The 23892-nt window shown below is 44.7% G+C and overlaps 1 protein-coding gene across 2 annotated transcripts in view; it reads left to right on the top strand.

Moving 5' to 3' along the window:
• Positions 1-543: 543 nt before the first annotated feature.
• MORN1 (MORN repeat containing 1) overlaps positions 544-23892 on the top strand; it is a 121769-nt gene continuing 98420 nt past the window's right edge. Inside the window, exons 1-6 of one of the 2 annotated variants that reach the window (XM_055001893.1) lie at positions 544-601; positions 2822-2893; positions 3540-3638; positions 5691-5801; positions 6903-6993; positions 8310-8397. In XM_055001893.1, coding sequence (XP_054857868.1) covers positions 544-601; positions 2822-2893; positions 3540-3638; positions 5691-5801; positions 6903-6993; positions 8310-8397 — 519 coding nt within the window. The remainder of the gene's footprint in view (positions 602-2821; positions 2894-3539; positions 3639-5690; positions 5802-6902; positions 6994-8309; positions 8398-23892) is intronic. The other variant, XM_055001894.1, reaches the window with a different exon arrangement.

The following is a 23892-nucleotide window of genomic DNA, read 5'->3' as shown; positions in this document are numbered from 1 at the left end:
ATGCAATTTAATAATTTAGTAGTACCTATGAGACTAACAAAATTTGTGGTAGGGTATGAGCTTTCGTGAGTCACAGCTCGCTTCTTCAGAGCAGATCTGAAGAAACGAGCTGTGACTCACAAAAGCTCATGCCTTACCACAAATGTTGTTAGTCTTATAGGTGCTACTGGACTCTTGCTCTTTTCTACTACTACAGACAAACATAGCTACCCATCTTGATCTGTTTAATAACTTGTCATCCTTCTCTCTTTTTCACGACGTGCACTATAATCCTGAGTAAAACCACCAGAAATTCACTAGGAGGCAGTTCCTTGAGATATTCAAATAAATTGAGCATCCGTCCCCTTTGCAACATTTAGCAAAATATTGAGGTTGAGTATCCCCGTCTCTTGCAACGGGAAAATCTAGGAAGGCAGCGCGCATGCTCCAAGCCGGGAAACCCGGCCCGGAAGCGAGTAGGCCCCGCCCCTAGTTACCAGGAAGCCAATAGGCTCTAGGATGCGGTTGCTATGATGCAGCGTCCTGGAGGAGGGAAGAATGGAGATGGCGGAGTCCAGGCCGGGCGTCTACCGGGGCGAAATGAAAGAGCAACGGCGGAATGGTGAGAGGGCGCGTCAGGGGGGTGACAGGCTGGGCAGTTTTAAAAGATTTGCCTGCACTGGATAAAACCCAGGGAGGGTTCAAAGAAGGCTGACCATAATAGCTAAGTAGAACTTCCATGTTCAGAGGCAGTATACCCTGAATGCGCAATACTGGGTGGGAATGCCCAATACTTTCATTTCTTGCTTGAGAACTTCCTCCAAGCATCTGACTGGCCATGTTTGAAAAATTAAAAAATAAATCAATAAAAGAGGTTCAGGAACAAGTCCTAAACTGAAACTGAATTATTGTGGTTTGTGACTTGCTTTGATAGTTTTATGCTTTTAAGCTTGTGTTTATTGTTGTTATTGATATGGTTAGCCGCCCTGAGCCCATTCGAGGGAAAGGCAGGATATAAATAAATAAATAAATAAATAAATAAATAAATAAATAAATAAATAAATAAATAAATAAAACAAAGTTGCCGACTTCTAGATGGGGGCTCGGATTTTTCTCCAAATCTAGGGTTGCCAACCTCTAGGGGATGGGTGGAGACTTCCCAGAATTACATTATGTTCTTTTCTTTTTTTAAAAAAATGTTATTTCTAGTCTGCCTTTCTCACCGAGACTCAAGGCGGATTAGGCAGTGTGAGTCAGTACAGTCAATAGCAAAGACATTTGATAAACATATGAGTATATACAGGTATATTTGCAAAGATTTAAAAGCCATAGAAATCCAATACACAGCAACAGAAACCAGTTCCCCTGGAGAAAATGTCTTCTTTGGAATGTGGATTCTGTGGGATTATACCAGGCTGAGGTCCTTCACCTCCCCAAATTCTACCCTCCCTAGGCTCCCCCCACCCCAAATCTCCATGCATTTCCCAGCTTGGAGCTGGCAACCCAAATTACAACTGATCTCCAGACTACAGAAATCAGTTTCCCTGTGTCTGTTTCTGAGATGGAATCATATCCCCGCTGAGCTCCCCTCCCTCCCTAAACTCCACCATCCCCAAATCTCCAGGAATTTCCCAAGTCAGAATTGGCAACCCACCTCAAATGTAAGATTTTTATGTAAGCCCATCTACTGCATTAGAAAATGTTAAGGTGGTGGTGGCGGGAAAACTGCAAAGAATCACCGGGAGGGGAAATCCAGTCCTCTCTCACTGACCCCCCCCCCTCCTTGTGGGCCCCTCTCCCCATAAGGGTGCTGAGAGTGGCAACACATCTCCCTCCACCATGGAGGAGGATCTTGGGGCTGAAAATATGTAGGACAGGATCTCAGGTCCCCCCCCCCCAATTAACTGGCTGGCAAAGGCTGGGGAAGGGCGCTTAGAGTTGAAGGAATGTCCTGTGTGTTTTCAGTTCCAAGCCCCTCTTCCACCAGTATTGAGGTGAGAAGGAGGAGCTGAAAACACAGGGCTTCCTGTCCGGGTCATGGCCCCCGCCATAAGCCAAGCTTCATGGTCAGCCCCTGCCGTGCTTTAGACTTAAGGTTAACTGTTATGTTGGGGTTCGATATTCATTGATGTGCTGTGTAAAATCTTGTGCGTAAAAGATTCTGTTAGCTGACACTGTTCCTTATCTGCAAGCCGGCAGAGAGACTATGTTGAACTTTAACCAAGAAAAGATCTGTAAAAACATTCTCTTAGCTCGCATTCCTGTAGATATCTACTGTAGCTAGATTCCTTCCCATTTGCTGTAGATAGATTCACTGTAGATAGAAGGGGGGAACGGGGCTGTGCTTAAATGTCTATATATATTCTGGGTATTGAGAACCAGACTAACAAAGAACATTTTGGGATGCTGAACTGGGGATCATCAATAAATCTTTAACTCATGCAGTCTTGGACTCTTGCAGTGAAGTTATAGAGATTCAGCTGGCAGATCCTCATACTTCCCCTGTAGAAATATTGAACAAACTGGGGAGAACCAGCTGGAGAATGCAGGGTCGTGGGAATGTTGACCATGGAACAGGACAGGCCAAGAGGGCAATCAAAGGCAACAGAGAGATCAGGATTGGCTAGTAAGAAGATCCTTGATTTTAGCAAGGACAGTTCAGCTCTAGATGACTCGTGTGAGTGAGCCAAGCCACACCGGATTAAAAAAAAGTATCCCACTCATCAACCCGGTGGCAGGGAAGAACAGGAATAATTTGGCCTTAGTTTGGCCTTAGTTCAAACATCTAGCAAATGAAGACTCCCCGCTCCCATCCAGCATATTATTTTTGTATCTCTTTCAGGTTATGGACATTATATTTATTCAAATTCTTTTTTCGAATATGAAGGGGAATGGAAGGACGGAAAGAAACAAGGTAAGAGAAGTGTACTTTGGAACAGAACTGTGAGAGCCAGTGCTGACTAAGAGACCTGGATCTTCAGTTAGCTTAGTGGATGACATCCAGCTAGTCCACTACCCATCTTACAGGGTTGTTGTGAGGAGCAGTGAAGAGAATAAAGTAAGTTGCCTTGAGTCCCTTGGAGTAAGCCTCCGATAAAAATGTGGCAGAAAGGTTGTGGTTGAAGTGAGATTTCTGTAGCACAAGCTGTTAACCACTGTGCTCCTCCAGTTCTTTAATATATAATGGGTTGAAGCGGGGTTTGGAATAAATCTTGGATTCGTTCGTTGAAGCAGATTTTAAAAGTAAAATTAGGAGGCTGGGCTTTTTCTAACTTTGGCTAGGTGGTATTAAAAATTACCATGGAGCAGTAATCTATTCTGGCCAAGTTTCATATTAGCAGGAAAGTGAATCTAATTGCAAGAAGACACTTGTAGTGTTTACCACTGGATGGCAGAAGAGTATTATTTGTGGAAAGGGACGGCATTTAGCGAGTTCTAGAAGGTTTTTCAGTTTGCCAAGAGGCAGGGTGCAAAAACTCAGATTTATGAATATTTGACTTTGCCATCTTTATGCTTGTTTTTTTCGCTAGCATTTCATCGAAGTTATTTTGCTTTGCCAGGTCATGGGAAGTTGCTGTTTAAGGATGGAAGTTATTATGAAGGCGAGTTTGTGGATGGAGAAATTGTGGGCAATGGATTTCGATACTGGGCATACACAGGTTAGCATTGTTGGTGGTACCTGCAATTTGTACTGTATTACGCAAATAGGTACCTGGGCAGGGGCTAAAACATGCAAAGCATCCTTTCCACATGGAACACTCAACGTGCATCACCTGGACAATTACCTGCTCCCAATTCAGGGCAGTGCTTCAAAAGAACAAGGGAGAAAATTGATCTTGAATAAGAAAGATCTTTATTCCCCTAACAAGGTACAAAATGGAAAGGAAATAATAGCAAAAATGAGACAGTCTGCTAAACAAATGCCAAATCTTTACATAAGCCTGCCTGTCTATGAGCTGTTGTTTATTGGAGGAAACCTGGAAAAGGGGGTATGGCTAGCAGTTAGGCAAGCCAGTGGTGCTTTGGGGGGATAAGGGGAGAAAGAAAGCTTACAAACTTGATCTTGAACAAGAAAGATGAGCAAGAGTCCTGTCCAGGAATGAATGATGATGTCCGAGGATGAAGTTCCAGGGTTTGAAGGAAGTGAAAGATAAGTTATTTCAGCTAAAGAGTGGGGATCCAGAAAGTGAACCAACCATAAGTTTGGGGGAGCTGGCTTGGATCCATACTATGAGGGGCGAGGTCCAGGGCAGGAAGTTTCAGTGATTTCAGCAAGAGTAAGGAAGTAGACCACCCTGACCTGGATAGCCCAGGTGAGCCTGATCTCGTCAGATCTCAGAAGCTAAGCAGGGTTGGCCGTGGTTAGTAATTGAATGGGAGACCTTCAAAGAAGACCAGGGTTGCTATGCAGGGACAGGCAATGGCAAACCACCTCCGCTAGTCTCTTGCCATGAAAACCCCGCCAGGGGTTGCCATAAGTCAGCTGTGGCTTGAGGGCACTTTCCATCGCACCAAGGAAGTAGTCCAACCATGAGGCTGGGATAATGGATAGGATCCAGAAACCGACAGCCAAGGTAGAAAGTCTGGAGGCTGATTTTTATACACCTTTAATTACATCAACGGGGGCAGTGGCTATGGCTGGGTGGGATTTGGTTTAACCTGAAATTGATTGGAAAGTTTGAAAATGACTGCTAAAGGTGGTTCGCGAGGGAAGCTCGGATGATGGGAAGAGTGATATAAAAAGAAGCTGAGATGTTGGTGGGATGTACTCAGTCTGGTAGTGGCTGGGGCAAGACCGAGGTGCTTGATTGAATCGAGGTGGGGAGTGGAGGGGTTTCAGCAAGGCCAGTGATTGTCCAGCAACCTTGAGTCAATTATTCATAGCCATGGTGTGAGGAAGCTCTGGAGGTCTTTCATCAGTGCACTCCACGGAGCATTTCACCCCCTTTTAGAATGTTCAGGGGAATTCCTGCCAGTTTCAGGGGCCCCCAATTTAATTTTGAGCTGGCTATTTTACAACCAAGAGGGGAGCTGTGTTGGCACTTGAAAAGGTGGGGGACAAGTTCTAGCCCCCCCTGAGCCATGGGACCCTCATGGCATTTTTTAAATGGCTCAAATCCTCTCTAAAATGGTGTTGGCAGCCCCAAGTTGGACCTGTAGCCATCATAATGTCTAGTTTGGCTTTTAGGCCCCTTGCATGAAGAAGCTGCTCTGCGTTATCACCTAAAAACTTGAGTCTCACTTCCAGACTGGAGCTTTAGTAGCGCTCCTTATACCACATTCCCCCTTTCCATTAAGGAAGATGCTGAATGACTGTACGCCATCAAAAATCTGTTAAGTTGACCATGAAACGAAAGTACTTTTTATTCCTCTTTTAACCATAAAGAACATACTGTGAATCTTCTTTTTTTTTAAAACGTGGCATTAAGATACCTTGGTTTTAAAGGCCTGGAGGAATATGGATTACGATTCCATTAGTTTATAAGATAAAGACCCAATGAACACTCTCTTTGTTCTTCATTAAGCTGTCCTGGTAATAAAAAGGCACTCGGTAATTATTCACTTGTAATGTCTCATATCGCCACTCTCTGGGAAAGGAGCAGTCAAACTTTTTATTGCCACATCAGGGGTTATTAAGCTGCATTTGCCAGAGTGGGTGCGCATACACATCTTGCCGCCGGTGTTTTACTTTATCGTATATTTGATTCAAGGGAATACATATTCAGGCCAGTTTCTCTACGGAGAGCTGCATGGGCACGGAGTCATGCAGTATAAAGACGGACGGAAATACGAAGGGGACTTCTGCTATGGTTTGCAAGAAGGTAAGTGTGGGTTATCTCACGGAGGCAGATTTTGGACAACCTTCAGGGAGGCAGGCCAGGAGAAAAGAGATCTCCTTCACACAGAACATTGTGCAGGGGATAATCTCTTACACAGTCCCCACTGAATCACATAGGAGCTGCTCTTGCACAGCAGAACATGCACGCTATCACTTAAAGGCATGAGTAGCCACTCTGCACCAGACCAGAGGTCCGTTTACAGTGCAGTCCTAAATATACTTGCACTTTTCTAAGTCTACTGTAGTCAGTGGGCTTAGAAAGGTGTAACTCTGTTTAACTGACAAATAATAAACAATGAAAAGCATTAGAATAAAAAGATCCAGCATTAAAAACAAGGGCATAAATAGATCAAGATGGGTAGCTGTGTTAGTCTGTGTGTAGCAGTAGAGAAGAGCAAGAGTCCAGTAGCACCTATAAGACTAACAAAATTTGTGGTCAGGTATGAGCTTTCGTCACAGCTCACTTCTTCAGATAAATAAATAAATAAACAGACAAGGAAGCTGAAAACCGAACGCAGGACATCTAGAACACTTGGGCGGATAAAAATGTCTTTGCCTTGTGACTTGGCTCCAAGAAACTGACGAAGAGAACTGCATCTGATGAAGAGAGCTATGGTTCTCGAAAGCTTATGCTACAATAAAGTTGGTTAGTCTTAAAGGTGCTACTGGACTCTACTATTTTGCTACTACAGACTAACACAGCTAACTCCTCTGGATCTACCAAGGGGAGACCTCTAAATACTGAGGGAACCATGATTCAATCTCTCCACTGCCCTGAAGGTCAGCTGGTGATCCCAGGCCAGTTGGCACACCTTAGCCTAACCTATCCAAGTCATTGGGGGGATAAAATGGCAGAGAAGGGAGAATACCGTATTACTATTTATGCTGCCGTGAAAATCTCAACAAAAAGACAGTGTAAAATCTAACCACATTCTAAGTTTTTAACAATCCTTCAGCCATATTCTGAATCTGACTTTTTCCCCCTCTACAATTTATAAACCATTCATTTTTGTATCTTTTGCTTTCTTCCAATTTACTTCCTTCCCACCCCACCCCCCACAACCTTTTCCGGTTTCTTTTTTAGGCCACGGACTACTGACCGACAAGGATGGGCAGCAATATGAAGGAAGCTTCTATAAAAGCAAAAGGCATGGAGGAGGGAAAATGAGGTTCAAGTAAGCACCCCCCCCCCAAGCTTCGTTCTTCTATTTATTTGAAACATTTATGTCCTACAATAAAGTGCTGGAGGCAGCTTAAAATGTCAGTTAACCCAATAAGAATTAAAGAATTATTTTAATTAATGTAATTAATGTACTTAATTTAATTATGAGAATTATAAGAATGAAATAAAAAACGTCGGTGGGAGAGCCAGTTTGGTGTAGTGGTTAAGAGTACAGGACTCTAATCTGGAGAACCCGGGTTTGATTCCCCACTCCTCCACTTGAAGCCAGCTGGGTGATCTTGGGTCAGTCACAGCTCTCTCAGGACTCTCCCAGCCCCATCCACCTCACAGGGTGTTCGTTGTTGTGGGGATAATAATAGCATACTTTGTAAACCACTCTGAATGGGTGTTAAGTTGTCCTGAAGGGCGGTATATAAATCGAATGTTGTTGTTGTTATTCTGCAAACTGCAAGCAAGAGGCGCTCATGGAAACAAATCTGCCCCTCTGCTAGCAAAATAGTAAAGAGTCCAGTAGCACCTTTCAGACTAACCAACTTTATTGTAGCATAAGCTTTCGAGAACCACAGCTCTCTTCGTCAGATGCAGCTTATGCTACAATAAAGTCGGTTAGTCTGAAAGATGCTACTGGACTCTACTATTTTGCAACTACAGACTAACATGGCTAACTCCTCTGCACCTCTGCTAGCAGTCTCCTTTAATCCTCCTAAAGGCAATGCTGAGAACATCCTCCTGTAGAAAAAGACACATGGGCCGTTTCCACACGGCTTACCTTTTGCCGGGATGCAGCGTGATCTCGCGTGAAATCACGTGATAACAGCGTCTTCCTGGCATGATTTCATGCGCGAAGACGCTGTATCCCGACAAAAGGTAAGCCATGTGGAAACGGCCATGGTTATACTGAGTTGGGGGAAAGGAGCAAGAGTCCAGTAGCACCTATAAGACTAACAACATTAGTTGTTAGTCTTATAGGTGTCAACTAACTCCTAAGACGAGTTACTCCAGTCTATGGCACAATTCTAAAGAGCGTTACTCTAGTCAATGGGCTTCGACTGGAGTAAGTCTCTTTAGGATTGTGCTATTAATTAGCTTGAAAACCCAGACTGCATCATGTTTCTTGTTTTAAACTCTTGACCCCTGAACACATGGTCCAAACACTCTTCTTGCTTCAAGTTCTTATTATTTTTAATTAAGATACAAGTTAGACTAAGAGCTCTTTGGGCACTTTATGATCTGGTCTGAAACATGCTTAAACACATAAATCTCCAGTCCTGTTAAGCGTTTCCTCTTGGGTTTTTTTTTTTTTTTAAGAAATGGGGATGTATATGAAGGCGACTGGATCCTGGACCAGAGGCAAGGCCACGGCCTGCTTCACTGCGCTGATGGAACTGTCTACGAGGTACATGTTTCATGGATATGTTTAGATGATTGGTTTACCCATAAAACCTGCTTGAAGAAGCTTCCCAAGGAATCAGTAAATACTAAGGTAATTAAAATCATTAAAAACAACAATCAATAATATGAATGAAACCAGCAAAATGAAACATTGGCATTAAAAAGAGAAAGGAAATTCAGCTATCGAACTGCACAATAAAACAGCTTCAGCGATGATAGCACTTCCATGAGGTCCGTCCACAAACATGGCCATATGGACTAAAAGACCAAAGCGAATAAAAATGATTTCACCTAGCACCTGAAATCAGGATGCCAGGGGAATCTGTGTGAATGCACATTTCACAGCTAAGGGGCCACCACTGAAAATGCCTTGTCTCTGCTTCTCACTTAAGAAGCATATGGAGCAGGGCTTTAGATCCCAATTTTAACTGGCAGGCAGGTGGATATTGAAGACTGCAGTCCTTCCGTTAGCCTAGTCCCAGACCATTTAAAGATAAGAGCCAGTATTTTGAATTGGGCTAAGAAACAACTTGGCAGCCAGCACAGAAGAAGTGTTGTAGGAAGAGTTACCAATCCATAAAATAACTAGTTGTTCCTTCCTAACTACCATTCCATTAGATGGTAACTTTCTGGTATGCTGAGATTCTTTGCAAGTTCAGAAATTAGTTCATAGTATCAGCACAATATATTAATTACATCTTTATCTCACTCTACCTCCAAGCAGTTCGAGGTGGAGCACATAGTTTCCTTTGTCCTTCACACATTTTACTTTCACTTCCTTGGGGGCCCTATTTGGTTGGAAAGGCAACATACAAAAGTTTTAAATAAATAAATAAAACAACCCTGTGAGGTAGGTTAGGGAGACAGTCAGTGACTGACCTAAAGCCACGCATTGGGTTTCACAACTTATTAGGGACTTTGAACCCAGGCCTCCCCAATCTTAGTACAAAGCTCTTATCACATAATTAAAAAAGTAAAGGTGTGCAAGCACCGAGTCAATACTGGCCTATGGGGGGACGTCGCATCATGACGTTTTCTTGGCAGACTTTTTGTTATAGGGTGGTTTGCCATTGCCTTCCCCATTCATGCTTTACCCCCAGGAAACTGGGTACTCATTTTACCGACCTTGGAAGGATGGAAGGCTGAGTCAACCTTGAGCTGGCTACCTGAACCCAGCTTCCGCCAGGATCGAACTCAGGTCGTGAGCAGAGCTTGGACTGCAGTACTACAGCTTACCACTCTGCACCACAGGGCTCATGTATCACATAATAGCATGCTGTTATTTATATAGCTACTAAAACATTTTTACCCCACTTATCCTTGTGCTTCAAGGCAGCTGGCAATAATGAATTAAAAACACTTACAGTTAAAATCAAAATAAAATAACAATTCCCAAATCCTCCCCCACCCCTTAAAAGATGCCTGCCATGTGTGTGTGTAAAATGCCCTCAAGTCACAGCTGACTTGCGGCAGCCCCAGCAAAGGGGCTTTCGAGGCAAGTGAGAAGCAGAGGCGGCTCGCCAGTGCCTTGCTCTGCAGAGTCTTCCTTGGTGGTTGCCCATCCAAGTACCGACCCTGCTTAGCTTCTGAGATCTGACGACATCAGGCTGTACCACGCTGCCTTCCCTGCCGCCTGTCATTTAAACTTGCCAAACAGACAGGACTTGCGGCGCCTCCTGAAGATTTCCATGCATTGGACCCCCTGACCCCTTCAGGGAGCCCGTTCCATAGAAGTGGGGCCCACAGTGGAAAAGGCCTGAGCTCTGGTCAGTGCTGGATGGGCCACCCTGAGAGGATGGATTGCCAGCAGATGGCTGCCTGAAGACCGTCGCTGGCACACGGGGACGTATGGAAGGAGACGGTCCTTCAAACATGTAGATCCCCGGCGGTGAAGGGATCGAAGCACCTTGAATTGAACTCGGAAACAGCCTGGCAACCAACGCAGTTGTTTTAAAATGGGCAACGCGTATCCCCAGCAGCTGCTCCCTGATAACAGTCAGGCAGCTGCATTCCGGACCCGTTGTAGTCTCCATGTAGTTTTCAAGGCCAGCCCCACGTAGAGTACATTGCAGTAATCCAACCGAGAGGTTGCAGAAGTGTGGCCGGATTGGCTGAGTCTAGGTAACAAGAGAGTTGGCCAACCAGATACGGCTGGTGGAAGGCGCTGCCGGCTACCATGCCAACCTGCTTTTCAAAGAGCAGGCCATGGTTCCTGAGAACCCCCAAGCTATTAACCTGCTCTGAAAAAGCCAACTTCGCTCCATCCGGAACAAGTGGATTTAATCCCCCTAGAACGTCCACCTTCCCAAATAGCATCACCTCTGTCTTGTCTGGATCCAGTTTGCGCTTTGCATTTTATATGTGTATTTTTCTTGCTTCCTTGTGTATTGGCAGGGGGGTTGTGTGGTTTTCCAAGACCTTTTTGATCCCCTCCTCTCCTTTTCTCCCCCCGCTTTTGCGGATGTCCTGATGTCCACCGCGACACATGGCTTGTCTTGTCACATTGCTCAGAAAAGCAGCAGTGGCACCCATGCATAATAATGTCGGAAATTAAAAAACGAGCCCCCGCTGTTGATCTGTCTGTTAAGATGTCGGAGGCTGTCATCCAAACATACCGCTGAACAAGAGTGTTTGTATTCCAGCAGACCCCCCCCATCTCACGGTCACTTGTAAGATTCCAAATCTTCCCAGCCCCATAAAAAACTATAGAAAACCTTGTACAAATAAGTGGAGGGAAATGGTATATAAGTCTAAAGCAATTTTTGGCTCCAAACTGGCCACTTGGCATTTCTCCCAGAAGAATACGGGAACCGAGATTAGATCGGAGCCTCTGAAACAAATGTCCATGTTCAAAGTGCTTCACACATGTTCTGCCCTTCACAGCAGCCCTGTGAGGCAGGCCGCTGGTATTGCATTTAGGGGAGGGGCTGTGTAATGAAGGACTTGCCTAAGGGCGCCTAAATGAGTTCATAGCGAAAGTGAGATCTGAACTATGTGCAAAGCCGATTGCGTTATTCATCACTTTGCTTCTAAACCCAAAAAATAGGATGAGAAACTACAGCAAGTGAGCTGTTAAGGAAACAGAAATCAGTTCAAGAATTGAACAATCCCATAAGTCCAAAATATCTACCCACAGAGGAGGTTGTCTGCTGCGTCTCTGTATGATATACTGCTCTGCCTTTACCTTCTCCTAAACTGTGTCCACTGTGTAATGGGTAATTCTTTGTACCTGGTGTGGTCCTATAACCAGGGCATTCCCATTGCATAGGTGCCCAACTACATGTCTGCTGTTTCTCTGCAACAGGTTGCTTGTTGTTTCTCTGCGTGAGTTACTGCTACGGCATGGCCACTTGCTAATCAGCTCCTGTTGATCATGGGTGATTCTGCTACTGCAGGATCATGCAATGACTTACCATGTAGAAATGCACCCCCGTTATTTGCCTTCATTCATTCATTCACTGGACTTTTAGCCCTCCCTCCCCGCAAGTGGGATCAGAGCGGGTCACAACAGCGTATAATACATTTAAAATAGAATAAGACTAGATCATCCTAGCAAGCATAAAATACAGTGAAAAATATGATAAAATACGATTCCCAAGATGGTGGCCCCTACCAACCAATAGTGCACAGAGGGGGGAATTCTTAAGGGGAGGGGAGGGGAGGAGGAACAGCCGTTTGAGTCATGTTATGACTGGCGGGGGGATGACTATACAGCTCCTCCCTCTGACAGGAGACCGGTAGGGAGGCTCACTAGATGGGTACAAGGCTAGCTTCAACCACATGCCTTCAGAAAACGTTGCAACGTTGCTTATCTGTATGAATTACTGCTCTGGACTTGCCCCATTCAGTTGCATACCCCAACGCTTTTCAAAGTGACATGTGCTTCACCTGGAGGGGAGCCATACCTATGAAGCTGCCTTTCTCTAAATCAGACCCAGCATTGTCTGCTCATACCGGCAGTGGCTTTCTAGAGCCTCCAGTGGAGGTCACCTCACCTCCAACCTGATTCTTACTGGAGATGCTGGGGATCGAACCTGGGACCTTCTGCATGGCAAGCAGATGCCCTACCATTGAGCCACAGCCAATATCGGAAGTCTATACTGAGTCACACCTTTGGCCTATCTAGCTCAGTGCAGTCTGCTCTGATTGGCAAGAGCTCAGGCAAAGAAAAATCTTCCCCAGCCGAGATCATTTTCAACAAGGAGATGCCAGAGAAGGAACTCGAGACCTTCTCTGTAGACAACATGTGCTTTGACACAGGAACTAATGCCGGTCAAGCAGGCATTTTCAAACTGTCCCTAGAAAACATATATATTAAATGCATATCTAACACAGATTCCCATTTTAAACACATTAAACAGTAGTTCACGGCTTGAAAAAAAATCAAGAACATGCAAATTCCTTCCCTACCTAAGCCTCCTGATGCCTTTTACCAGCCTCCTTTTCAAAATGATCGACATGATGCCAGGCAGTGGGAGGGAGTTCCTCAGGCTGGGCACAACAACAGAAAAAAGCACTCTCTCTGGCATGCATGTCACTTCCAAAGACGGAGGCACTCCAGGAGGATATCATATATCTATGATGCCGCATACACTCACCTGAAGTGTATCATTCTGGTTTGATGTGTATCATCCTGGTTTGTGATTTAACTCACCTTAACTTTAATGCAAATGAGATTGCATTAAAATTAATGGTTCTGAAGGGGCTTTGGCATAAATATTTTCATGACCCACTGACATACTGTTCAGCATGCATGAGCGTATTTGGGGTTTGTCCATTACGAAATACAGCTAACTGAAACGTTGCATTGGAAATAACATTAAGGGCCAATAAGCAGGAACCTCTTCTGTGCCTCCTCACGCTGGATCCCTTGAGAGTGGCGTTTTGTCACACGTGGTATCCTGCCACTTGGTGGCTCTCTAACATTTGCTTAGAAATCTCTCCCCGGAAAACATTCCGGCCAGTCTTCAGATGCTTCAATAGTTGGGCCGTAAACTTGTCAAATGGAGGGTATCAAACTCGAGCATCTGCCAGAGGAGGGAACAACAGGAGGTCAGGACTATTGATCTATGTAGTCTGGAGATCGGTTATAATTCTGGAAGATCTCTAAGCCCCTCCTGGATATTTGCAACCCTAAAAGACAAATAAGTGGGTAATAGATCAAATCAAGCCTGAATTCTCCCTAGAAGCTAAAATGATGAAACTGAAGCTATCGTACTTCGGTCACATCATGAGAAGACAAGATTCTCTGGAAAAGTCAATAATGCTTGGAACAGTGAAAGGCAGTAGGAAAAGAGGAAGACCTAAAACGAGATGGCTTGACTGAGTAAAAGAAGCCATGTCCTCTAGTTTGCAAGATCTGAGCAAGTCTGTTAATGACATTTTGGAGGTCTTTCATTCATAGGGTCGTCATAGGTCGGAGTGACTTGACAGCACATAACACACACACACAATTATGAACAAATTATGAGCAAATTAGCTTTGTCAAGAATGAGCTTGCAAAGGTGACTATAATTAGGGATTTTTGTTGGCATTTTTACGTGTCATTCACTTCAGTCATGAAAGAGTGAAATAGTTTGTGTTTCATTAGAGACAACTAGTTTGCATGAGACCAGTTAGATGTTGAGTTGTTCTTCCTGCCAGGGTAAAAGGGGAGTTGCATGCTTAATGAACAGATCTAGGATTGATTATTGGCTGACCAGTTTTATTTGGAGGGCAATTGACATTCTTTCCAATTCTCGGAATGCCTTTGCTGTCCAGTTAGTTAGACCATTACTCTTTAGAACATCAAGATGAAGAAGCGAAGTTATTTTTTATTTTATCTCCAATGTACCCTGTTTTTCCCTGTATGTAGTAAACCTTTATTTTAGAAGCTAAAACACACGTGTCTGGGATACTTTATCTGCTATGCCCATTCTACTCTGCAACTTTATCCAACAATTTTTCAGTGCCGGCACCTGATCTTTGGAATGCCTTTAGGGTTGCCCATTACTTTGTTGCCTTTTAGGTGCCAGGCCAAGACATTTCCTTTTTTAACTAAAGCGTTCTATCTTTTTGCAGTTGTTTTATGGTCTGCTTCCCACCTGTGATTTGTTTATGATATTTTTTAGGCTGCTCAAGGATTGTTTTATGGTATTTTTATGCTCCTGGTTGGTTTTTAATATTGGTAATTAAAGTTTTTTTTATGGTTTTACATTTTTGGTTTACTTTTGAGCAACCTTAAGCAAGTCTCCGGAGAGGTTGTATATAAATTCTCTAAATAAGTACTAATAAATAAGTAGAAAGGAGGATTGAACCATAGTTAAGAATCCTGGTTTGCAGGCCCAAAAATCGCCCAAACTGCCAGTTGTTAAAGCACCCAATGTATTACAGTTCAAAAGCAGCAAGCCTTCAGTCTTGTCACAACAAGAGAGGGAAAGAGGGAGTTAATATGCACAAACCGTGGTTATTCCTATCACAAACTGTGGTTTGCTTGTGACTTCTGTACACACCTGAGGAGCTGGATGACTTTTCCATTGGGAAAGGCTTGGGTTTCACTAGTCTCTAAAAAAGTCAGCTAAGGGAAGACATGGGAGGAGTTTGCAGACTTATGGGGCTACATTACTGGAAGTTGATTTGGGACAGTCAAAAGAAAATTCTTCTTCGCACATAGCATAATAGGGATGCTTTGGGCTGATCCTGCACTGGGCAGGGGGTTGGACTAGATAGTCTGTAAGGTCCCTTCCAACTCTATGATTCTATGATTCTAAATTCACTACTGGAAGACATGGTCACTACCTTAGATAGTCTTTGAAAGAATTAGATAAATACCTGGAGGAGAAAGCTAGCAATTGTCCTGATAGCTAAGTGGAGCCCTCCAGGTTTCAGAAGCAATGGCATACGAGGCTTTCATTCTCCCAGTGATTCACAAACTGTGTCTCCGCTACTGACAGGCCGTGCCTCACAGCTGACTGGCTTCAACAGATGAAAAAAAAACCCTGGTGCCGGTTCCAAAATGCTGATGATTTGAAGTCCTGTTATTGATTTTTCTTTTATGAGCTCCTCTGAGCTTATGAAGAAGTGGCATACATTTTTAAAGCGGAGAAATAAATAAAAGACCATGCGCCCCTCCGCTGAATCCAGCGAGAGGAAGCCCAGTGCAGCGCAGTGATATGGCCTTCACCCAGGCCTGCCTCTCTCTCATAGTTGATGGGCTAAGGGAATGCCTTGGCTGTTTCTATAAAGCGTACTGGGGATTCTCTTCAAACGCATGCAGACAGGCAGGAAGGGGCTTGTATTGCCTCATGGGCAGTCCTGCATTACAGTCTGTCACATTCTTAACCATCCCCACCCTCCCCTCTTTTAATTAATTAATTAAAACATTCCTGTGCCACCTCTTTCAGAGTCCTGCTTGAGGCAGCTTACAATTAAAAACCACAGTCGTTTTTTAAAAAAGCCATTAGATATAAGCAGCATAAAAAACTGTCCATAAAAAACATCAAAAAGTTGATGATAAAGCCCCTAATTAAAAGCATGGGTGAAAAGAGTTGTTTTAACCTTAGGATTTGAGTCCAGTGGCACCTTAGAGACCAATAAGATGTTCAGGGTATAAGCTTTTGAGAGCCAAAGCTCCGTGCTTCAGATAACCTGGTGACTAAAAGAAAGCAAAGGAGGCTCCAGGTGAGCCTCAAGGTGGAGGGCATTCCAAAGGTGAGGTGCCACCATAGAAAATGCCCTGCCTCTAGTCACCACCCACCTCATTTGCATAGCTGATAGGCAGCAAAAAACAGGAACGTGATCCCTGATGAGCTAGCCTGTCTGGCTCTTGTGATGGGACCGAAGAACCAGAGATGAGCAGGTACTCCCCATTTCCATGACTATTGCTCGAGAAGTTCACTTTGCCTAAGTTCTGCTTCTCCTTAATTTGGGTGTAACTAAGAGAATTTCTAAAACGAATTCTGGGATTAGAGCATGTTCATTTTGCTGAAGTTTCTTCGGTTCATTTGCATTTTTTCCTCTGCATGTTGCACATGGGCAATGGTAACACATTGCAAAAAGAAGAAGCATCTTCGCTGTGATCTTATGTTTGATTGCAGCAAGAGTCTTTTTGTGTGGTAGAGCTGCAAGATTTGAGTCCAGTAGCACCTTTGAGACCAACGAGATTTTCAAGGTATAAGTTTTCGAGAGTCAAAGCTCCCTTCTTCAGATAAAAGTGTTTGTTGTACGGTGTTTCACTGATGCGTACCTGCGGTCTTCAGCACTGATGAAATACCACACCATAAGAATATTGATTACAACCATATACACAAATCACATCAAGATTGCTTTATCGCTGTGCATGCTTATCCTGGGAGGACGGGCAGTGGCAACTGTTACAAACAGTATGTTGCTCAACACTTTTGTGATAAAAAATCCAAAATGCAAAAAGGAACAAAGGAAACATTTTTAAAAATTGGCTCTAATTTGGGAACAAGAATAGGCAATTCATATCTCCAAAATCTGGACAACAAGAACGATGGAAGCAACTCTAATGGGACTATCCCGGTTGGATCGGACCAAAGGCCCGTCTAGTCCAGCAACTTGTTTCCCACAGTATGTAGGTTGGCTTGAAGGTACATCAGTTATGCAGGCCTGGGCTATTTTATTCCAGTCCTGTTTCTCACGCATGACTACATGTGTCAGAGATGTATTTGAAAAATATTTGCAGTACTTTTTCCCCAGCGTTGTGTAAAGTGGCAGGACGTTACTCACTTGAAATTAGCTCTTGTTTTGCATTTATTTACGTTGGTTAAAAAATCCTGGAGATGGAACGTTCCGAGATCCGTTAGTCATATTTACGCCTGTGCCGCCATGTATATATGTGATTGAAAGCTTCCTAAGTCTGCCAACAACAATAATCGCTGAGTGTAATTGAGGGAAGCTGATGCGCAAAAGCTTCTCATTGAGCTGTTACCGTTTTGCTGGGAAAACCGAGGAACCAAACGAGGGAACAGGTTGATCCTCTACTTAGATGGCATGTACTTGGACATGTTTGACAGCTTGAAGAAATAATGCAAAAAATAGACGTCTGAAAATGTTTTGCTTCTATTTAATATAAGCATGGTTCTAGTCTTCGATCTTTGGGAGAGGGGAGCTTGGAAGCAATGCTTGTGTTTTGTTTGATTCATTTGAAATGCAGTGCTGGAGGAGAGTTTTGCGGTTACCATGGACAGCCAAAAAGACAAATAAGTGGGTACTAGATCCAATCAAGCCTGAATTCTCCCTGGAAGCTGAAATGACAAAACTGAGGCTATCGTACTTTGGTCACATGAGAAGACGAGATTCTCTGGAAAAGTCAATAATGCTAGGAAAAGTAGAAGGCAGTAGAAAAAGAGGAAGACCTAAAACAAGATGGCTTGACTCAATATAAGAGGCCACGTCCTCCAGTTTGCAGGATCTGAGCAAGTCTGTTAATTATAAGATGCTTGGGAGGTCTTTCATTCATAGGGTCGCTATAGGTTGGAGGTGACTTGATGGCACATAACACACACACTCTTTTCTATCCCACAACCTTTAGGGGGCCAGGTCAAATATTAGTCAAGTAAACCCACAGAAACCCACAGTCTGGGTTTGAACTATATCATGCAGAATGCATAGTTCTGTTGACGAGCAAAGAACAAAGAGTAGGCTGTTATATGTATTTGGGTCTGGTTGCTACAGAAGCTTCATGCTGCCTTATTAGAGGCAAGGAACCATATTACACACCCCTTTTTATTTTCTGTACCTGCAGAGGGTTCTGCAGCCTAAACACGCACGCACATACACACAACACACACATACAGGTTGTGAGGGGAGAGTCTCAGTTAAGTTCCATGGCCCATGCTTAAGGCTATGGCTATGAGGATCCCAAAAGAGGACCCAGAGTTCCTGAAACATACCTCACTAATGTTATCCATCTCTTCCTTGTTATCGATTTTCTTGCGCCCCATCAAAGAGAAGCCTAACGAGCGTGACTTTAGCTTTCCTTTTGGAAGAGCTACAGCCCAGTGATAGAATGCATGTTTCATTTGGACGTTAGTTCATTCGTTCGTTCGGTCGTTCATTATATGCCACCTCTCCAGAGACTGACTTGCTTGAGGCAGCATGCAACATAAAATGTTAACAAGTATTAAACAGCAGCCAATAAAGACCCAGAAGCCGCGAAAGCACATGAAAAAACCCAGAAGCATAGTTGCATAAAAGCATGCAAAAAGCACTTGCAGAGGTTCAATCCACGTTCCCTCCCTGGCATCACCAGTTAAAAATATCTCAACAGATGAAGCTGCCTCCTGCTGAGGCACACCTTCAGTCTATCAAAGTCACTCTTGTCTATTCAGACTGGCAGCAGCTGACTGGGGTCTCTGGCTGAAGTCTTTCGTGTCACCCGCATGTGGATTCGTGTTAACTGTTGATGCCAGTGACTGAACTTGGGGCTTTTCGCTACTGAGCCTCATATCTTCCCTGCATAGCAGTGCTGAAGCAGGCCTCTGCCCAGCAGCCACAGTTCTACCTGAGATCCATTTCCTGCACATGTCAGAAATTGAACCTGGAACCTTCTGCACACACGCACGCCTGTCCTTGAATTGCAGCCCCTTCCTTGTGAATGTGTATTGCTGCCTTATACCAAGACAGACCCTTGATCTATCATGGTAAGTTTAATCTACTTTGGCAGGCAGTGCCTCTCAAGGGCCTCAGGCAGAGGTCTATTGCATCCTCTGATGCTTTTAATCAGAGAGTAAGTCCTCATCTTACACGAGGATGCTCACGTGTAGGGAAACACAATGTTAGCTGAGAAGCCTAGTTTAAAAAGACAGAGCGGAAGGCTCTGTCAATTTCACCTCTCTACACAGAGCAGACAGAGATCACTCCTGAAAAGGTTTGTTAATTTCATCTTTGCCTCTGAGAAGGGGAAATGAAACTGACAGAGCCATGACAGAGCCATCAAAGATGAAATTGACAAATCCTCTGAGGAGCAATCTCTGCCTGTTCTTGCAGAGAGGTGAAATTGACAGAACCTTTGGCTCAGTCTTTTTGAACTAGGCTTCCCAGCTAACATGGCGTCTCCCTACTCTTGAGCATCCTAGTGTAAGATGTCTCATATACAGAGACTTAGAGAAGTGGAGCTTAATAAGAAAAAGACCCTTCTGTGCCCCAGTATCTTGAAAAATTGCACTCAGCCAGAGTAGACAAGACTGGCATGACTTGGTATAAAGCAGCTTCCTCCAGTATAATCCCACAACACTCTTGTCAAATTCAGTATCGGCCGATAGGTCTTGGGACCTCTGCTGGCCATTCCTTTGGCATAGCGAGTAGTGAGGCTTTTCTTTGGGCCGGGGTGGGAGGAGAGAAAACCCTGCTCCTTCGCAGGTGGGAGAAACCCATAAGGTTAGCCACCTGTTTGGTGTCGCTAACAGGTGTACCGAGCAGCAGGTCTTCCTCCGGGAAAGAAGACAAACGAAATGCAGCCAAAACACACAAAGTCGCAGCAGCAGGGAAAGACTGCAGCTCAGCATCTGCTAACTGGAATCTCTGGCTCAGAAGCCGGAGACAGCACAGAAATATTAGGCTGGCTGGGAGGGAGGGAATCGGCTCCAATTCTTCTTGGAGGAAGGGCTGTAGATCCACGGGGGGAGCCTGGGCCATGCAGGCAGAAGGCCACCCGGTTCAGTCTAGTACACATTTCCAGCTGATGTGGAAGATGGGATGAGAAAGGCAGTTGGTGCCAGTTGGAAAAGCTCATGCTGCCCTGGCTTGATAGTTTGGCTTTGTGTGTGGCCGTTGTGTGGCTGTTAACTCCAGTGCTGCGTATGCAGAAAGTCCCAGGCTCAGTTGACAGCTAAAGGGTGGCAGTTAAAGGGTTTCCGATCATAGAGGAGCATAGAAGGGTGTCCACCAACCGGAGGGTCTCTGGTTTCATCGTCTTAAGGCCCAACTGTGTTTTTTTTCATGATGTCCGAATGCATCTGTGGCAACCTGTAACATGCATTCCCCCCATCTCCTGTATTTTAGGACTGGAAACGGGATAATCTCCTTACATTTTTGTTGGCTAAATGTCTATCCGTGGAGCACCATTTTGGGTTTCTGAGGAGCACAGGAAATGTTCTAGGTCCTGTTCTTGGATATATTTAGCAATCATTGCAAAATGAAATCCACACCCCGACAATTCAATTATCGTTTGTCTTTGTCTTTTGTTTAAATACCTCATAATAATATTACTAATATGAATTAAAGAACTGCCCATTTATATGCCTATCAAGCATATACTTCTTTACAACAATCCCCACTCTGTTAAGCACTCAGAGAGGCAGTTTGGTTTGGTGGTTGGAGTGCCACGTTACGGGCTGACCTGGATTCAAATCCTCTCTCTGCCTTGACATTCACTAAGTGACTGTGGGCCACTTGCCTTTCCTCACCCTAACCAACCTAACAAGGAGTTGTGAGGATCAAATGGCAGAGAGGAAACCTACATACTGTTCAGAGCTCCTTGGTAGAAAAGCAGGATTTAAAAAAAATAACAATTGATGGAGCTGGTCAGAGTGACACGTCTGCTGCCACTTCTGAGGAACCACCAGAAATTTGTAACACCTAATCAGGCAGTACCTTTGCATCATACACTTTTGCATGGAGCTCCACACGGGATTATCCCAGAGGTGGCCCATTAAAATGAGAAATATTGACTAAACAAGGATTTGATACCAAACTCTGTGCAGCATTCTAATCTACCATTCTCTTCATTATGCCAGCTTGGTCCTTTGTTTGAATAGTTGTATTTATACCCTGCCCAAGTGATGGTCTGTTTGTCCGTTTCTCTCTCTCTCTCTCTCTCTCTCTCTCTCTCTCTCTGTCTACATGTCTAAAGAGTTCAAGGCAGTGTGTACATTCCCCTTATCCTCACAATAACCTTATGAAGTAGGCTGGGCAGAAAAACAGTGGCTGACCAGAGGACGCTGTGGCTCTGCAGCAAAGCACGTGAAGAAGGACCCCAGTTTAGCTGCTAACATCCCTCCAGCCCCAAGGAACGGGCTTTCTCTGAAACCTTGGTAGTCCATTGGCACTCAGGAACAAACAATGCAATGTGATTTTTAATAAGTGGGATCCAAGTTCCCCATGCACGGAATACTGCGTGCACAGCTGCCAAAATGGAGCAAATACTACCCCGTGAGGCTGTTTCAGCTTGAGAAAACGGTGCAGGGGAAAGGCAGGAGCCCCACCTCAGCCCCATCACAGTCCCTCCTGAGCCGAATCAGGCCCCTGCAGGTTTTTGAAAAGTCATTCCCTGCAGCTGCTGTGTGGCTGCGGGAAAAGCAAATCCCAACTTGTTAAAAAATCGTAGTGTGTAGTTTGGCCCTCAAGCTAGATGGACCAGGGAAGAGCAACATTGAGCTCTTTCCTGCTTAGCTTCCATGATGGATGCTTTGTGCCCCTCAGGCCTTTCTCTTTTGCTTAGGACCGCTTCAGAATAATTTGGGTGGGGGAGGCAGCGCTAGGGGATGAAGCTGATAATGGATCTGTTTGGGCTTTGGATCAATCAAGCCGGAGCTTTTGGAAATGATACGCTGTCAGAGATGTGCACAATGAGACTGAAGTAACCAAAATTAATTGCAATAAGAGGCATAATAGCTGCTCAGTTAGGAATAGAAACACTATCAATTAAGTGGAAATTGCTTCCTCAAAGTTAAATACATGTTTCTTGCCTTTAATTTCAAAACACCTTTTCCTTATTTATAAGCAGAAGCCTCCCAGCTTCTAGCTTGGCACACTCCCGAAAGATCATGGTATCTAACGTTAAACACACACAAAAAAACTAAAACCATCCAAAGAGGAGGAAAAAAATCAATATCATTGTCAAAAAAAGGATGCAAGAGAGGATTTGTGTATCGAAATGCATGCAGAGGTCTTGAAATGTAGTAAGAGGTCAAGCCTCAAGTTACCAGGGAAATCTGTGACTGGGTATCCCAACATTTTTTTTTAGGGTTAATGAGGGATGTAGGGGAAATCAGGCCCTGACCTGGGCAACCCAGGCGAGCCTGATCTCGTCAGATCACAGAAGCTAAGCAAGGTCGACCTTGGTTAGTAATTAGATGGGAGACCTCCAACGAAGACCAGGGTTGCAGAGCCAGGCGTTGGCCAGCCCCCTCTGTTAGTCTCTTGCTGTGAAAACCCCACCAAGGGTTGCCATAAGCCAGCTATGACTTGAGGGCATTCTCCACCACCAGGGGAAATCACAGCCTGTGAAGTTAACCCTTCCTCAGTATTGTAGCCTTTCCATTCCTCCCTCTTCTGCAGCTAGCAATGGCTCCAGGGGGCAACGTCTATCACCAGTGCACGGGGGACTGAGTTAACACTCTAGCAGCAAGTCCCAGTACAAATTTAGCTCCCCAGCTGATCAAGAAATTTTGGGATAAGGTTTTGGATGGTCCAATCAGAAATCTCTCACATAATGGGCATTTTCCCCAGGTAGGTGATCCCTCCTTACACGGTGGTTTGCCGATGAGTGTAGGCCAAGGTCTTCTACTGAGTGTGACCGCTGACCCAGCCAGCCCTGTGATACCTTCTCTGACTCACAACTGTTCTCCACAAAAGGCGGAGGGATTGGAAGGAAATGAGGAAGGCTGTATCAAGTTGATGTTCTGGGAGGCAGTTTCAGGCATAAGGAGAGGGAGAAAAGGTGGAGCCGTTTAAGGGGACAGGAGACCTGGTAGGAGGTGGAGCTGGCAGTGTGAAGGTTGTATTGAACAGGGATGTATTGGGATGGGGTAGATATGACAGGGTGGAGACCACGGAGGGCCTTGATAGTAAAGGGAGGAAAGTTTGTGCGGGGTCAGGATGGGTCAGAAAAAGCCAGTGTATGGAGGGGACTTCCCTCTTCAGTACTTACGACAATCAAACCTCTTCCATTTTTTAGATTTGATGGGCCCAGGGCTTTTTTTCTGGGAAAAGTGGTGGTGGAACTCAGTGGTGGAACTCAAGACCACACAATGATGTCGCTTTGGGTCAGCTGGAACAAGGGGAGTTTTTTAAAGTTTGATCAAAAAGAGTCCAGTAGCACCTTTAAGACTAACCCATTTTATTGTAGCATAAGCTTTCGAGAATCAAGTTCTCTTCGTCAGATGCATGGTACAGAAAGTTTGACTCGCCCTTGGCAAAAATGGTCACATGGCCAGTGGCCCCGCGCCCTGATCTCCAGACAGAGGGGAGTTGAGATTGCCCTCCGCGCTGCTGGAGCGGCGCGGAGGGCCATCTAAGCTCCCCTCTGCCTGGAGATCAGGGGGCGGGGCCACCGGCCATGTGACCATTCTCAAGAGGTTCCGGAACTCTGTTCCCCTGCGTTCCAGCTGAAAAAAAAGCCCTGGATGGGCCTCATTCTCCCAGAAGCTGGTTCTTTCAAATCTTTCCCTGCAGGTGGACAACCGCTATCCAAGTTTTGGTCTTTCACTTGCAGCGATCATAGAATACTTCAGTCTCTTAGGAACAGCATGAAGCAAGAGCCGTGGGTCAGGAG

Source organism: Eublepharis macularius, chromosome 17, assembly GCF_028583425.1.
Source record: "Eublepharis macularius isolate TG4126 chromosome 17, MPM_Emac_v1.0, whole genome shotgun sequence".
Lineage (NCBI taxonomy): Eukaryota > Metazoa > Chordata > Lepidosauria > Squamata > Eublepharidae > Eublepharis > Eublepharis macularius.
Note: the sequence above shows the minus strand (reverse complement) of the source record. Positions and strands in the feature narration are given on the sequence as shown.